This window comes from Hippocampus bargibanti, linkage group LG01 (genome assembly GCF_051943395.1).
Source record: "Hippocampus bargibanti isolate YZ-2025 linkage group LG01, ASM5194339v1, whole genome shotgun sequence".
NCBI classification, from domain to species: Eukaryota; Metazoa; Chordata; class Actinopteri; order Syngnathiformes; family Syngnathidae; genus Hippocampus; species Hippocampus bargibanti.
This window is the reverse complement of record NC_142734.1, coordinates 13,270,317-13,286,770: the sequence shown is the minus strand read 5'-3', so window position 1 is coordinate 13,286,770 and position 16,454 is coordinate 13,270,317. Positions and strand designations below refer to the sequence as shown.

At 47.2% G+C, this 16,454-nt stretch overlaps 2 protein-coding genes across 6 annotated transcripts in view; one reads left to right on the top strand and one right to left on the bottom strand.

Moving 5' to 3' along the window:
• dnmt3bb.1 (DNA methyltransferase 3 beta, tandem duplicate b.1) overlaps positions 1-1,058 on the bottom strand; it is a 30,772-nt gene extending 29,714 nt beyond the window's left edge. For all 3 annotated transcript variants that reach the window (XM_088997469.1, XM_088997487.1, XM_088997479.1), the window contains exon 1: positions 928-1,058. In XM_088997469.1, coding sequence (XP_088853595.1) covers positions 928-935 — 8 coding nt within the window. In that variant the 5' untranslated portion in view covers positions 936-1,058. The remainder of the gene's footprint in view (positions 1-927) is intronic.
• Positions 1,059-9,725: 8,667 nt separating this feature from the next.
• Positions 9,726-16,189, top strand: commd7 (COMM domain containing 7). 3 transcript variants are annotated; one of them, XM_088997459.1, is made up of 9 exons: positions 9,726-9,860; positions 10,013-10,066; positions 10,800-10,881; positions 12,200-12,256; positions 12,578-12,615; positions 12,735-12,825; positions 14,481-14,530; positions 14,753-14,801; positions 14,962-16,189. In XM_088997459.1, the coding sequence occupies exons 1-9, from the start codon at positions 9,780-9,782 to the stop codon at positions 15,036-15,038; spliced, it is 579 nt and encodes a 192-aa protein (XP_088853585.1). In that variant the 5' UTR covers positions 9,726-9,779; the 3' UTR covers positions 15,039-16,189. The 3 variants fall into 3 exon arrangements, with proteins under 3 accessions (XP_088853585.1, XP_088853578.1, XP_088853570.1); XM_088997452.1 differs by having other exon boundaries at positions 10,698-10,800; XM_088997444.1 differs by having other exon boundaries at positions 10,698-10,881.
• The last annotated feature ends 265 nt before the right edge of the window (positions 16,190-16,454 follow it).

Sequence of the window (16,454 nt, the reverse complement as noted above, 5' to 3'; positions counted from 1 at the left end):
CAATCGAAGGGCACACAAAGACATACAACAGTCACTCTCACACTCACACCTAGGGACAATTTGGAGTGGTCAATCTGCCTGCCATGCATGTTTTTGGAGTGTGGGAGGAAACCGGAGGACCCGGAGAAAACCCACACGGGTCCGGGGAGAACATGCAAACTCCACACAGGGAGGCCGGACCGGGACGCGAACCGGCGACCTCTGCACTGTGAAGCCGGTGTGCTAACCACTCGACTACCGGGCCGCCCCGTTAAAATTGTTAACAAAATTAAAGAAATTGTATGATGGTCAAAACATCCAGTCCTTATAGTTAATAAATTAAAATGACAGTGTAAAGTACACCAAATAGACTAGCCCTATGATATTGGGTTAAAGGTTTTAAACGTATGCTAAATCACTGCTTTTGTAACAGATTAATGGGCACCATGTCTTGACATCTGTCGTTGCCTTCCACTGTCCTCCTTTCTTGTGATAACTATGTGAAAATTATTAACAAAATCTGACAGTTTATGTGAAGCTCATATCATAAAGCCCGAGTAAGTATAAAATTAAAACTATTACTATCAAGTACACCAAATGTACTTGGGACCGTTCATTTTTATCTGTTTCAAAATGAGTATAAAAGTTGTCCAACTCGTGTTCTCCTGTGGACAATTCAGTCAAAGACAGCGTGCACTTGAGTTTCTTCAAATCTCACCGCCATTTCAACTCTAGGTTATCTGCTAAATACTCACACAATTCATTTGCTTTCCAAAAACAAGAACGTGTCGTAAAAACAGAAAAAGTTTCGACCCATACACGTGCGCGCGTCCTGTGCTGTAAGGCATGCAGGCCTGGAAAACGCGCGTCACATCGTCGTAACGCGTCAATTGCAGTAATAGAGTCAGGTGAACATTGTTATATGTATGTGGAAAGGAAAATACTTACATAAGCATGCAGGATTCAAATAATTGCTCTTTCTCGCTGTGCAATCTTCCAGAAGTGGACCTTGTCGTGTACGAGTTGATCACGCACAGGGAACGTGCTGCTGCAGATCCCCTGAGTCTCACTGCCGCGCATTTAATCACCCCCCCCCTCTTTCCCAACCGCACCCAGCAGCACCCCCCACTTCCCCGCCACCTCCTCAGTGGCGGGCGGGGCATTTTTTTCTGCCATTGCTCAGGAAGCCAACCCGCAGGTGAACTTCTGGCTGTCACGTCACTTGAGGCTCGAGGGCTGGGCTCGAGTGACGAAAGGAAAGCGGGGGGGTGTGGATCCGAAATACACGGCGAGACAGATACTCGTATACAAAAGTCTTTACTGAGGCACGCATAAAAAAGGACAGCAGGATGAGGTGAGTGAGGGAGATCGGTGACAGCTGATCTGACGGCACGGAAGTCCAGGATGGCTTTCAGAATACTCCGACGGCGCCAGAATGGCGCGATCGGTAGATATAGTCAGAAGGCACAATCAAGGGAATGACAGTCAGCTGTGGGGACCCAGGTGCGTGATGATGGGAGGGGCCGTCTCCCGGGAGCAGCGGAGGAGGTGACAGGAGGGGCGGGGCGCGCCCAGGACGGCGACGAGATGTGACAGTGCCCCCCCCTCAACGGACGCCTCTTGGCGGCCCACCAGGTTTGGAGGGGTGAGCCGCATGGAACGCCCGGATGAGAGATGGGTCGAGGATCCAGGCACGTGGGACCCACTGTCGTTCCTCCGGTCCATAGCCCTCCCAGTCGACCAGGTACTGCACTCCTCTGCCCATGCGCCTGGAGTCCATTATCTCCCGCACGGTGTAGACCGGTCCGTCGGCCAACATCCGGGGGGGAGGTGGGGGGGTGGGCGTGGGGGCTAAGGAGCAAGTTTCCACTGGCTTGAGGAGGGAAACATGGAAAACGGGGTGGATCCTCATGGTGGGTGGCAGCCGGAGCCTCACCGAGACCGGGCTGAGGATGGCCTCGATGGGGAAGGGACCCGTGAAGCGTGGGCCCAGCTTGGCTGAAGACCCTGCCAGCCGAAGGTCCCTCGTCGACAGCCACACCTCCTGCCCGACCTGGTAGTTGGGTGCCTGTCTCCGGTGACGGTCCGCCACCCGCTGGTTCCGGGATGCGGTGCGTGTCAGGGCGTCCCTGGTTTCCTTCCAGACTCGGTGGGCCCGTCTGAGGTGATGTTCAATAGACGGGACCTCCACCTGGCCCTCCTGAGTGGGAAACAAGGGCGGCTGATAGCCACAGGCGGACATAAATGGGGACCGACCTGTGGCTGCGGAGACCAGGGAGTTGTGGGCGTACTCCACCCAGGGTAGGTGCAGGGCCCACGACGCCGGGTTGTGGAGGCACACGCACCGGAGGGCCGCCTCCAGGTCCTGGTTCTTCCTCTCCGTCTGTCCGTTGGTCTGGGGATGGTATCCAGACGACAGGCTCGCCGACGCCCCTAGGGACCGACAGAAACGTTTCCATACCTTGGACACGAACTGCGGTCCCCGGTCCGACACGATGTCCGTCGGAATCCCGTGGAGACGGACGACGTGGTTAACCAGGAGTTGAGCCGTCTCGATGGCGGACGGCAACCTGGTTAACGGGACGAAGTGGGCCGACTTGGAGAATCGGTCCACAACGGTAAGGACGACCGTCTTGCCACGGGAGGGGGGGAGGCCTGTCACGAAGTCAACGGAGATGTGGGACCAGGGTCTGGACGGTACCGGTAGCGGCCGGAGGAGTCCTGCCGGGGGCTGATGGGAGGCTTTCCCACAGGCACAGGTCGGGCAGGCCTTCACGAAGAGGGTGATGTCCCTCCGGAACCCCGGCCACCAGAACCGTTGGGCGATGAGTTGGATCGTCCTGTTGACCCCCGGGTGACAAGCTATCTTGGAGGTGTGCCCCCAGACGAGCACCTCCGTGCGAAGAGGGGGGGGGACGAACAGGCGATCCTTAGGACAGCCCCTGGGGATGGGGGTCGTCCCCTGGGCTTGCTGTACTTTTCTCTCAACCTCCCACCTCAGGGCACCCAGGATGCGTTGGGCCGGCAGGATGTTGGTGGTGGTCTCCTCCCTTTCTGCCGGCTCATGGATGCGGGATAGGGCATCGGGCTTGGTGTTCTGTGACCCTGGGCAGTAGGTGAGAGAAAAGTTAAACCGGGTGAGGAAGAGTGACCATCGGGCCTGTCTTGAGTTTAGTCTCTTGGCCGACCGGATGGCCGCCAGGTTTTTATGGTCCGTGAAGACGGTGAAGGGGTGTTTCGCTCCCTCAAGCCAGTGTCTCCATTCCTGAAGGGCCAGGACGACCGCCAGCAGTTCCCGGTTGCCGACGTCATAGTTGGCCTCGGCGGGGCTGAGCCGGCGGGAGAAGAAGGCGCATGGGCGTAGCTTCTGGTCCATGGGAGAGCGCTGGGATAGGACGGCCCCTACTCCGGATTCGGATGCGTCAACCTCGACCGTGAACGGGAGATCCGGGTCGGGATGACGCAGAACTGGGGGGTTAGTGAAGGCAAGACGGAGGCGGTTGAATGCCCCCTCTGCGTCGGGCGTCCACCTGAAGGGGATCTTAGAGGACGTGAGGTTAGTGAGGGGGAGTGCCTTCTGACTATACCCGCGGATGAAGCGGCGGTAGAAGTTGGCAAACCCCAAAAACCGCTGAAGCTGTTTGCGCGTCTTCGGGATCGGCCATTCCACCACCGCTTTAGTCTTAGTAGGGTCGGCCCTGAGCTGCCCCCGCTCCACGACAAACCCTAGGAAGGACAGAGAGCGGACATGGAACTCGCACTTCTCTGCCTTCACGTAGAGCCGGTTTTGCAGGAGCCGCGCCAGGACCCGTCGGACGTGTTGCCGGTGCTCCTCTGCAGAACGAGAGAAAATAAGAATGTCATCCAGATAAACGAAAACAAAAACATTGAGGAAGTCCCTGAGCACATCGTTGATCAGATTTTGGAATACGGCGGGAGCGTTCGTGAGTCCGAACGGCATCACCAGATATTCAAAATGTCCTAATGGTGTTTTAAATGCAGTTTTCCATTCGTCCCCCTCCCGGATGCGGACCAAGTGGTACGCACTGCGGAGGTCTAATTTAGAAAAAATGGTTGCGGACTGAAGGGGCGTGAAGGCTGAGTCCATGAGGGGGAGGGGGTATTTGTTACGGATGGTGATGTCGTTCAGACTCCGATAATCGACACATGGACGCAGGGTTCCGTCCTTCTTGTCAATAAAGAAGAACCTTGCGCCCAGCGGAGACCGAGACGGCCTAATGAGTCCCGCCGCGAGGGAGGAGTCTATGTAAGTGCTCAGGGCTTCCCGTTCCGGTTGTGAGATGTGGAAAAGTCTGGAGTCCGGTAATGGAGCCCCTGGCTGCAAGTCAATAGCACAGTCATACGGTCGGTGGGGTGGCAGGGATTGGGCGTTGTCCTTGCTGAACACCTCCCGCAGGTCGTGGTAGCAGTGTGGCACGCCCTTGAGGCAGATGGCCTCCGGCGGTCCACCGCGGGAGGCGTCTCGCCCTGCCGTAGCCGACCGTAGGCAGTTGGCGTAGCAGTAGGGGCTCCAGCCCTGAATGGTGGGGCCCTCCCAGGAGATTGACGGGTCGTGGGTATTGAGCCAGGGGAGACCCAATACCAACGGCGCATTCCGGGAGGGCATAACTAAAAATTGGCGGTGCTCGACGTGGTTCCCCGCCACCCGGAGTTTGAGCGGGGCCGTGAGGTGGGTGACTCGGGCCAACAGTCTGCCGTCCAGGTCGACCATCTCCTTAGGGGGGTGGAGATTGATCAGCTGGCAGCCCAACGAGTCCGCCAGCTGGGGGTCAATGATGCACCCGTCGGCCCCAGAGTCCACTAGGGCCCGCACGGTTTGGGAGCTGGACGGGCCGATTAATTCGCTGTCCAGCTCCAACCGCGTAACGGGGGTAGTGGATTTGACCTCCAGAGGTCGCTGTGGTCGCCGTCTTGCCGGGGACTTGCGTGGACCTGAGGTCTTCGCCTGGGGGCCTTGGGTGCGACGAGCCCCGGGGGTGGTGTGGTCGTTCCCCCCCCTACGATCATGGGTTCGGGGGATTCCTCCAGGCGCCGCACACGCTCGCTGCCGGGTGTGGGAGATCTGGACCGGCTGCGTGGCTGTCTGGGCCGTCGGCCGCGCTGCTCCCTCTGTCGCTCCCGAAGGCGGTGATCCAGGCCGATGACGATGGCGACCAGGTCGTCGAAGGTGGTGCCCGCGTCGCGGGTAGCCAACTCGTCCTTGAGGTCGGTGTTCAATCCGCGACGAAACACCCCCCTCAACGCTCGGTCGCCGTAGCCGCTGCCAGCGGCCCGGATGCGGAAGTCGACGGAGTATTCCGCGGCTGAACGGGCCCCTTGGACGCAGTCCAGTAATCTCCCCTCCGCTTCGGACTCCGTCACCGGGTGATGGAAAACCCGGCGTAACTCGGCGACGAAGTCCGGATACGAGGTGCGCAACTCCGGTCGGGATTCTCGGATGGCCAGCACCCACGTCTCGGCTTCTCCCGTGAGCAGGCTGGTGATGAAGGCTACCTTCGCCTCATCGCTAACGCAGGCGTATGGATGTTGCTCAAACACGAGCGTGCACTGCATTAAAAACTGAGCGCAACGCCCGGTCTCGCCTGCGTAGCGGGAGGGAAGGGGAAATTGAGGAGCGTGCCTACTCACGGGCGGGGAAGACTTGATCGTGAGAGCGGAAATGCGTGCCTCAGCCGCCTCGAAGCGTTGAGCCAGCCTGGTGGTAATTTGGCTGATTTCCGCGATGGCTCGGGCCAGCTGGCTTGAACGCTCCGCTTGCTCGGTGAGGGCGGCGAGATATCTGTCTTCGCCGGCGGGATCCATGGTTGGTCGGAGTATTATGTCACGTCACTTGAGGCTCGAGGGCTGGGCTCGAGTGACGAAAGGAAAGCGGGGGGTGTGGATCCGAAATACACGGCGAGACAGATACTCGTATACAAAAGTCTTTACTGAGGCACGCATAAAAAAGGACAGCAGGATGAGGTGAGTGAGGGAGATCGGTGACAGCTGATCTGACGGCACGGAAGTCCAGGATGGCTTTCAGAATACTCCGACGGCGCCAGAATGGCGCGATCGGTAGATATAGTCAGAAGGCACAATCAAGGGAATGACAGTCAGCTGTGGGGACCCAGGTGCGTGATGATGGGAGGGGCCGTCTCCCGGGAGCAGCGGAGGAGGTGACAGGAGGGGCGGGGCGCGCCCAGGACGGCGACGAGATGTGACACTGGCCTCAGGTTTCACCAGGTGTGCCACAACTTTTGTGCTCAAACGGACAGTTGGGCCATGAAGTTGATGCGGTTAAACATAATAATGGTGACATACAACACGTATAAAATATTTTTCAATTAATTAATGAGTTAATTCATGATGCGATTGGCTGGCAACCAATTCAGGGTGTCCCCCGCCTCGTGCCCGAAGACAGCTGAGATAGGCTCCAGCAACCCCCGCGACCCTAATGAGGAAGAAGCGGTACGGAAAATGAGATGAGATTAATTCATTATACTCAAAGTCAGCTTTATTGTCAAATATGCTAATATGCATGACATACAGCAGATGAAATTACTGTCCTCTCGGCGTGCAAGGCACTTATAATGTGACTAAAAAAGACAGACAATTGACAAAACACAATACATGTAAATTGTGAATGTAAAGTGAGGTAGTGTCGTATGTAAAGTGACATCATCATCATGACATCATGTCATCGAATCCATCCTGTGTTCTTCCATCACCGTTTGGTTCGGGGCCGCCACAAAAATGGACAAAATCCGACTTCAACGGACAGTTAGGACGGCGGAAAAAATCATTGGCACCGCCCTACCCACTCTCGAGGACTTGCACACTGCAAGAATCCAAACTAGGGTGCGGAAAATCCTACTGGACCCTCCGCACCCTGCCCACCACCTTTTCCAGCTACTCCCCTCAGGCAGGCGCTACCGATCCATGCGCACCAAATCCAGCAGACATTTAAACAGTTTCCTCCCCCAAGCCATTAACTCTTTGAACTCTTTCAACAGTAGCCAAAATGGAACTGTATAGTGCCACTTAGCAGTTTTTTTTTTTTGACAACGATACTAGTGCAGCGTGTTCTACCGGAAACAAATTCCTTGTGTGTTCTACATACGTGGCAATAAAGATGATTCTGATTCTGATTCTGATAATGTAGTAATGCAAAAACAGAAGAAGGTTGAAGTGAGGTTGCAGAAAAAAGTGAGGTTGCAGGATGCAGAAAAAAAGTAAAAATTGAGTTCAGGATGATAGTACAGCATGTACCGTGTAGTCAGAGTTCAGTGAGTGTGGCAGTGGGAAGGGGCAGGGGGGATAGGGCCGGGAGGGAGTTGAGTCTCCTGACTGCCCGGTGGCAGAAACTGTCCTTGAGTCTGCTGGTCTTGGCTCGGAGACTCTACAGTCTCCTACCCGATGGCAGCAGGCTGAAGAGGCTGTGGGAGGGCTGGGATCGCCAGCGATCCTAAGGGCTCTGCGGGTGAGGCGGGTGTTGTAAATATCCTAAAGGAGGGCGGGAGACACCGATGATCTTCTCAGCTGTCCTCACAATGCGCTGCAGAGTCTTACGGCAGGACATGGTGCAGGCGCCGTACCACACGGTGATACAGCTGGTCAGAATGCTCTCGATGGTATCGCGGTACAAGGAGGTCGTGATGGGGGTCGGAGATCCAGCTCTTCTGATCTTGCGGAGGAAGTACAGGCGCTGGTGGGATCTCTTGGCCAGTGATGCCGTGTTCTGCCTCCAGAACAGGTCTTCGGAGATGTGAACTCCCAGGAACTTGGTGCTGCTCACCCTCTCCACTGCAGCACCGTCGACTGTTAGTGGAGCATGCTGGGGTGCACTGCCCTGAATAATAATAATAATAATAATAATAATAATAATAATAATAATAATAATAATAATAATAATAATAATAATAATAATAATACATTACAATTTAAGCGCCTTTCAAACTCTCAAGGACACTTTACAGCAGGGGTGTCAAAGTAATTTTTTGCCGTGGGCCATATTGTAGTTATGGATTCCTCTCGAGGGCCGTTATGAATTTGGGGAAGCCATTAGAATGTTTAATCCCCTCCACATATTACATATAGAGCACACACAAAATTAATGAATAACTGGTTTTCAAATCTGAAGTCAAGAATAATGACTGTTATTGTGGTTTACATCCAAAAATATGACATTTTGGTTGGTATTTTAGCAAGCATCATGGAATTTCACAAGTTTGATTTGCTTTCGTGGGCCGAAAAAAATGAGGTGGCGGGCTGGATTTGGCCCGCGGGCCTTGATTTTGACACCTGTGCTTTACAGTCACAGACAAGCATAGGTTCTATTATAAATAAAATACAATCACAAATAGAATGCAATAAATAAAATACAAATATAAATGGAAACAAGAGAGAGAGCTACACAGAAAATGCAATTTTAAATAGGTAGGTTTTGAGATGGGACTTGAAGGTGGGAAGAGAATTGATTTTACGAATGTTGGAAAGTCCACAACAATCTGCGTCATCTTCTCCACATTCACTTGAACCACGTGGCCAGGCGGCTCACCTCGTCCCTGCAGGTTGTCTCCTCATCGTTGTTGTTGAGGCCCACCACAGTTGTGTCATCCGCAAACTTTATGAAGAGGGTGGAGCTGGATGATGATGATGAGCAGTCATGTGTGAGCGGAGTGAAGACGAGGGGGCTCAGCACACACCCGTGGGGGGGCCCTGTGTTCAGCGTGATGGTGCCGAAGGTGTTGTTTCCAACTTTAACTGCATGTGGCAGAGGCAGCCACACGCACCAGCGTTTTTGCTCATGCCTAATGCAGCTAGCTGCCAATACAGTGGTTTCGCTTTGGCCCGTATGCTCTTGCCATTAGCGGCGAGTGATAAGGGCAGTTTTCGCAAACTATGATTGGCTAGTGATCATAAAACTCTGATGTATCCCGACACCTGCAAGAAGGCGCTGGTAACCCTGAATTGGTTGCCAGCCAATCGCAGGGCACACAAAGATGTAAAACAGTCACTCTCACACTCACACCCAGGGACAATTTGGACAGGGCAATCTGCCAGCCATACATGTTTTTGGAGTGTGGGAGGAAACCAGAGGACCCGGAGAAAACCCACGCGGGTCCGGGGAGAGCATGCAAACTCCACACAGGGAGGCCGGACCGGGACACGAACCGGCGACCTCTGCACTGTGAAGCCGGTGTGCTAACCACTCGACTACCGGGCCGCCCGGCACAAATATAATGTTGTTAATATGGGAGAATCACCGATCCATGCGCACCAAATCCAGCAGACATTTAAACAGCTTCTTCCCCCAAGCCATTAACTCTTTGAACTCTTTCAACAGTAGCCAAAATGGAACTGTATAGTGCCACTTAGCAGTTTTTTTTGACAACGATACTAGTGCAGCGTGTTCTACCGGAAACAAATTCCTTGTGTGTTCTACATACTTGGCAATAAAGATGATTCTGATTCTGATTCTGATTTATATGATTTTGCTGTTTATGTTTTGGGGCTAAAATAAAAGTGTTTTTTTCTATAAACTTTTGACAAGCTTACTCCCAAAATCGAAATCTAACAATGTCATTTGTTCTGATCTTTCCCCCTCCAAAGCTTTAAAATATAACGCTTTCAGAGAATTTTGACACATCGAATATGGCAACGGTAATGACGCACAATATAAGCACACGGATATAGTTCCTGTCTCGGTTCGACAAGCCAACCCGGAAGTGGATTTGAACAACTTCCCGAGTGTGTTCCGGGGTTGCGGCGAAGGTAAAAAAAAAAACATTGTTTTAAAAATGCAGCTTCATTGTACGAACGATGCTTTACCACATTCTGTCAGCGGCGACTTCCACAACCTCAACAAATTCAACGAGCAGGTAAACGCGAGCGAAATTTTTGTGGGCATCAGAATAATTTTGCCAAATATTTAATCGATGACATAAAAATCACAAGCTATTCTTTCAATGCTTGGTGAGCATTTGTCATGCTTAACAAGCATTGAAAGTCACAAACTTCTATTAATCTACAGCAATTCATTCGTCTGGTCGAAATCGTCTTCCAGTTTTTGTTGCAGCCTAAAGAGGTAAAAACACTCACAAACAAATGACTACACACTTTCCAGTGTTTGATTATAGAAATATAGTCGAAGGATCCCGAGGGAAATGTAGTTATAGTACTTTGGTTACTGATAATCACCAAATGTAGGTCATTCTTGTCTATCTTTCGAAATGCACATGGATACAACGGTACAGTGGTTCTCGAACATTTTAGTCTCTTTCTCAATGTACGTCATGCAGATTTAAGATCGACGTCCAATTTTTGGTATCCTGAAAACAAAATAAAGGAACGTTTTGTGCTAACAAAAACCACCGTCCTTAAGTGCCGTATTTGAGGTTATCAGAAACAATTTTGAGAAGCAATCGTTAACACGCGTTCAATGCAAACTTTCATCAGTACCACGCACACCTAGTGCCGCTAGAGGGAGCCACCATCGGAACCTGAATTGTTAAAGTACAGTACAACTAAAGAGACGGGTATAATACACGTCATCATCGTGAACGGAGGAATAGAAGCTCGAAGATAAGCATGTTACTCCAACGAGCAGATAGCTTTGCTTAACAACATCCGACCCGTGTATAATTGAGAATATTGTGACACATTGTAAGGGAACAAGTTAATTATAGTTGTGCACTTGTACACGTGTTTGTGTAAAGACAGAGAAGTTCATGCAGCAGCTGAGTGACTTTGCAAGTGAACATGGGATGAGCACAGGACCACTGAAGAACCTCATGAAGAGTCTCATTCTTGTGCCACAGGGTGATGTTGACACATACACATACACACTGTCGACCTTGGAGCCGAATAAGATCTGTAAAGTGTCCGTGAGAGCTTTGAAAGGTGCTTAAAATGTATTATTATTATTATTATTATTATTATTATTATTATTATTATTATTATTATTATTATCATCAGTTTATTTATTTTAGAGACATATAAATTAGTCTCTGTGTGACCAAATAATACATAGGCCTCATTTTGTCGTAATGTTAGAAACGTTAAATCATACTACCTCTCTCCTGAAAATACACAACTATCGTCATATTATTACAAAGGGTAAGTGTAAGATGCATGCACAAGATTTTAATTGCAAAAATACACGACTTTTTATCTTTAAAAATATACTACAGTGAGACCTCAACTTACGAACTTAATTGGTTCCCGGACAGAGTGTGTAAGGCGAAAAGTGTGTATCTAAAAAAAAAAATCCCATAGGAAACCATTAAAATGGGAATAATCCGTTCCCGGGTTTCCATAAAATATACTTTTCAACTAAATAAACCTTAAAACTACACACAACATACCTTATTCTATGTATAATAAATGTGCTATCGTATTGTAATGAAAGAAATACACTGCATTGTATCATAAAGTCACTTTATTTACATTTGTGATGGTCATTTATGGCTTGATGGAATGGCGTTGGAGGTCAAAGGGAATTGCTGTTTGGAAAGAGAGGTGCATTACATGAGGACTGTAATTAAAGAAATAAACGGTGCTGTAAAATAAAGTTTTATTTACCTTTTTGTTGGTCGTTGATGGCTTATGGAAGGAGAGTCACCTTCCATAAGGACTGTTGGTAACTTAACCTCTGGTACTGTTCGGTCGTGTACTTCCGCCGGAGATCACTCCGCCAGCCGTGGTGGGTGTGTATTATGAAAATAGTGCTTATTATAAGGTTTAATTTTCATAAATTTGACGTTTGTAAGACGAAAAGTTTGTAAGATAAGGTGTTTGTAAGTTGAGGTCTCACTGTATCGATGAGAAGGTTTCTTCAGCCGTCATCTGTACAAAAGTGAAGGTTTCGGACGTTTCGCCTCCGAAAGGCGAAACGTCCGAAACCTTCACTTTTGTACAGATGACGGCTGAAGAAACCTTCTCATCGATGGACCACTCCTGTACGACTGAGAGCTTACACAGACGAGGTCTCACTGTACTTTGTTTTCATATGTTTATGACTTGGGTGATGTTGAAAATTGACCATGGTATTATGTGTTTAATCTTGAAAATTTACTACTTTCTTCACAGAAGGTAACACTTATATTCCCTTTTAATTTTGGCCTGAAAATTATTTCAATAGCGTGTTAACTTAAAAGTCACACCAGCATAAAATGATTTTATGGACTAAAAATAAAAAGCGGCTTTGTTTCCTATTCAGGTGCAATGAAGAGAAACTTGACGGCTGAGCAGCTGAAAGCAGATCTGCAGACTTTAGGTGTCTATCATTTAATGTTGTAATCCATATCATGCTGCTGCTCCCTCTGGTGTGACCCACTCAGTCACCGGGTGGCGGTTTAATAGTTATGCAGACAAAAACAAAGATTAGTATTTCAACTGGAAATAACTCAATAATATTGTGTAATGTTCATCAGTTTGACAGATACACCAAAACGAAGAAATATTTAGTTTGTCTGTAAACTTTAATGAGAACGGGCAACAAACTGCTTGCACCTCGTAAGTGGGTTCATGTGTATCTCAACTGTATCAACACCACTGTATACTGAAATTTTTGTTTGTTTGTTTTTCGTTGCTGCAGGACTTCAGGAGGACAAGGCTGCTCACTTTTTACAACAGGTCTCTCTGTTTTCCTCCTTGTCATCAATATAAAGCAATATTACATATTTTTATATTGTTGAATGCAGTCCTCTCCTGGGGTTTTCTCCAGTTGCACAAAACTTTGTCCTACCTTGCAGTGGGGAGAACATTGTGCGACGCTGTGCCGACTGGCCACGCGGCAGACGCTGCCTGTCAACCGGCTGGTGGATATGGAATGGAAGTTTGGCGGTGCGATGAATTATGATAAGACTAATGTTATCTATAGTAATATAAATTAGGATTGGGGGTATTTTCTACCCACTTTCATCCTGACTTTTTTGGTGGAAAATGCACCCTTAATGTCTATCGGTAGTTTTTGAATAATTATTTAGTATATATATATATATATATATATATGAAATATATTTTTCCTCATTCAATGGCCATCACTGAAAGGACAACCAACACCATTTTTTGTTTCCTAACTGACATCAGAAAAACATTTTATAGCATCTAAAATACCCAAAACACGCAGGCTGATATTTTTAGTCAAATGAAAAACACCAATAAAAATGAGTTAAAGTCTCCCAAAACTACTTCAAAATGATCTGAGACAGTTTCAGTTTCCTAAGGTCCCGCCCCCTTGTTCGTGACGTCACGCCAAGATGTCTTGCCTTGCTCGAGAATCAAAATAATGGCCAGATTCGGAGAAGATGCTTTCTTGTTACTCATCCAGTTATGAATATGATTCAAATAGTTCTGAAGAGGAAAGCATAAATGTTTGCAACCGATTAAAGAAGTAATTCTGTGTCATTGTCTGTAGCATCCCAGAAAATGCACAAGATGGCGCCAAAGCTACGTTGGAAATGGGCTGATTTGTCTGCTGGGAATTTGTCAACTAGAATCAAATCGTAGTCTTGGTGCAACACACAACAATTCACCATTGTGTTATTTATGTGTTTTCCTTCTAATTTTGCCATCAACACGGATAAACATGAAGTTTTCAGACCAAACAAAGTACCCAAAATGCATTGTGTGTCGCTTTCTCGGTCAGGGGCGTTCCCTCCGTGACGTGACGTCAGGAATTGTCACCAACTAAAAAATAAAACTTCCTGAATATTCAGCGTGAGTCTTAAAATGTAAAATATAGCTATATGCGGTGGAATCTTTGTAAAATATGCTCAGTAGAAGTCATTTGAAGTGATTTTATAAATTATGGACACAACTTGTCCGGTGGCGTTGGTTGCCCTCTAAATGTGGCTTTTTGCTATTCGTAGGCTAGACTAGTTCTTACTCGCCATGATCTGATCTGGTGTTTACAGTTTGTATTATGTAAAAAACAACAACTAAGAAATGGTCCAATGGCTTTTCTGTCATTGTGAACACTGGATTAAAAATGCAAAAAAAATACAACACAAGAAAGCAAAAAAATAAATAAAAATACACCAAATTACACCATACTTGTATTTTTTCAGACTGCACTTTTTGAATGCCCATTACTGTTGCTTATTAAGCCATTAGACACAAGGCAATTGCTACAAATCATTCTTCATAGCCATTTAATAAGGCCATGGATGCAGAAAAGACATCATTTTTGGAGAGTTGTTGGGAGTAAAAGTAACAAGTTGACAAAAAAATTGGTACACATGCCTGAAAAGTATTCAGTACAGAAACAAAGATTTTGTCTTTGTCTTGTCTCATCACAGCCATGCCGTCTCAGTGACAAAATCTGAGACACCCCGTGTGCTGAATGAGAAAGACTTGTGTGACATAGAATATTTAACTATTTAAACATATGTACATATACTGTATATAGTTTTCATTTGAAAGCTTGAAGTTCTGATCAATAGCGTTTCTGTTAAAAATGGTTTGTGTTTTGATGTACAACATTTGTGACTCCACAGTGACTGTCGGTTCTAGCGAGATTCACAAAATGAGCAACATCTTTCTGCAGGTATGACACACACGCACACACTTAAACGCACCAACACACACTGTCAACCTTGGAGTCGAATAAGATCTGCTTTTTTATTTTAGACACATATAAATTAATCTCTGTGTGACCAAATAGCACCAAGGCCTAATTTTATCGTAACATTAGCATTAGCAAAAGAAAAAAATAGCATCGTAGGACACTGTGCGTTTGTGCCAAATGATTTTTTTGTCTTGTTTGCAGCTCAAACTGGTTGTCCAGAAGGGGAATTTGACAGAAAATCTCTACATGGGTAAGGAATTGTTCCTCGGGAGAAAACTGAGAAAATGTGGCCATATTGGGGGAGTGGATTAAGTTACGGGGATTGTGGGGTTTCATTGGATAACAAGAAAGTGTCCTGGAGGTCGTTCAAATGGCACTGACTATTGTTTAAAGGTCTTTGTTTATTTCAGAATTGACGTTGCCCCAGTTTTACCACTTCCTGCATGAAATGGAGAGAGCCAAAACCACCATGGACTCGTTTAGCTGAGTGGGTGTGTTTGCTTGGATAGCTTTTTGTCTTTTTGTTTGTATGTATGTCTTGTGTGGTTGGCACAATTTCCACTGTGCACAAGCCATGACAAATTTTAGTCCTACAAAAAGAATGAACATCCATCATTCCATCATCGGGATTATCATGGGTGTGCTGGTGCCTACCCTCAACTGGTTGCCAGCCATTGACAGGGCATAAATCGTCAAATGAATGCTCACGCTCATATTCACAGCTAGGGAAAAATTAATGGACCAACTATTTTTTTTGGGAATGTGTCAGGAATGAATAACCAACAATTTACATTAAAAATGTTTGTAATAATTAAATTGCAATTGAATTTTTTGGGGTTACGTTGTCAAGTCATTTTGGAATTGAACCCTCTGCACTGTGAAGTTGATCTGTTAACACTTGACAACCGGGCTGCCACAATGGAGATTGCATTTTTGATGAATTGTTCACTTCACGTCATTCAAGAAAAAAAAGAGATCCACAAGTGTTGTGTCATCTACAAACTTCAAGAAGTAATTGGGATGACAGGCAAGAGTGATCAGTATGAACAGCAGGGGGTTAATAACAAAGCCGAGCGGAGCACCAGTGTTCAGGGAGATGTCGCTAGAATTGTATTTCAAACAGACAGATTGGTTTCTGTTGATTAAGAAATTCTCATGACCATTTGCAGTGTTTGAAATAACGTCTGCCCGGGGCGTACAACGTTTACGTCGGACGTACAACTTTCGAAACGTCTCGGGCCGGGTGGCCGACAACTTCTTCAATAATTTTTTTTTTTTCAAATCAAACGTTCGTTTTATTCAATAAAGCAAAAGCTACAAGCAAATTGCTACAAGCCACGTGGTCTCTTTTTAAGCACCTTTCAAAACTAAAGTACAGTGGGACCTTGGCTTACGAACTTAATTGGTCCCCAGAGTGTGTAAAGTGAAAAGTGTGTATCCCAAAAAATAATTTCCCATTGGAAACCATTAAAACGAGAATAATGCGTTTTTAGGTCCACATAAAACATAATTTTCAACTTTATAATTTTCTAAGCCTTAAGACTACACAAAATATACCTTATTTAATGTGTAATAAATGTGCTATAGTATTATGATTAAAAAAATAAACTGTACTGTACAATAAAGTCATTTTATTTACCTTTGTGATGGTCGTTAATGGCTTGATGGAATGAAGTGCCCGGTTTCCTCAGCATTAAACACTTGATGAGGAACATAACCTTATTCTTTCACCGTCTTGAGGAATGATCCATAGGTGCTTTCTCTGTGATAATTGTATCTAGTTCTTCATCAGTTGTGATCTGTTTAGCTGGGTTGATAGCTTTTTGCATCAAGTGTACAGATGACTTGTGCGGGTTATTTGTGGAGCCTGATTGATGGGATATTTTAACCTTCCAGTCTACAC

Bases quoted from the DNA above. Each gene is read 5' to 3' on its own strand.
- commd7 (XM_088997444.1), top strand. From the start codon at position 9,780: ATGCAGCTTCATTGTACGAACGATGCTTTACCACATTCTGTCAGCGGC. The intron at 10,882-12,199 runs GTGCTTAAAATG...TTTCCTATTCAG, and splicing joins GTCCGTGAGAGCTTTGAAAG to GTGCAATGAAGAGAAACTTG. The intron at 14,802-14,961 runs GTAAGGAATTGT...TGTTTATTTCAG, and splicing joins GACAGAAAATCTCTACATGG to AATTGACGTTGCCCCAGTTT.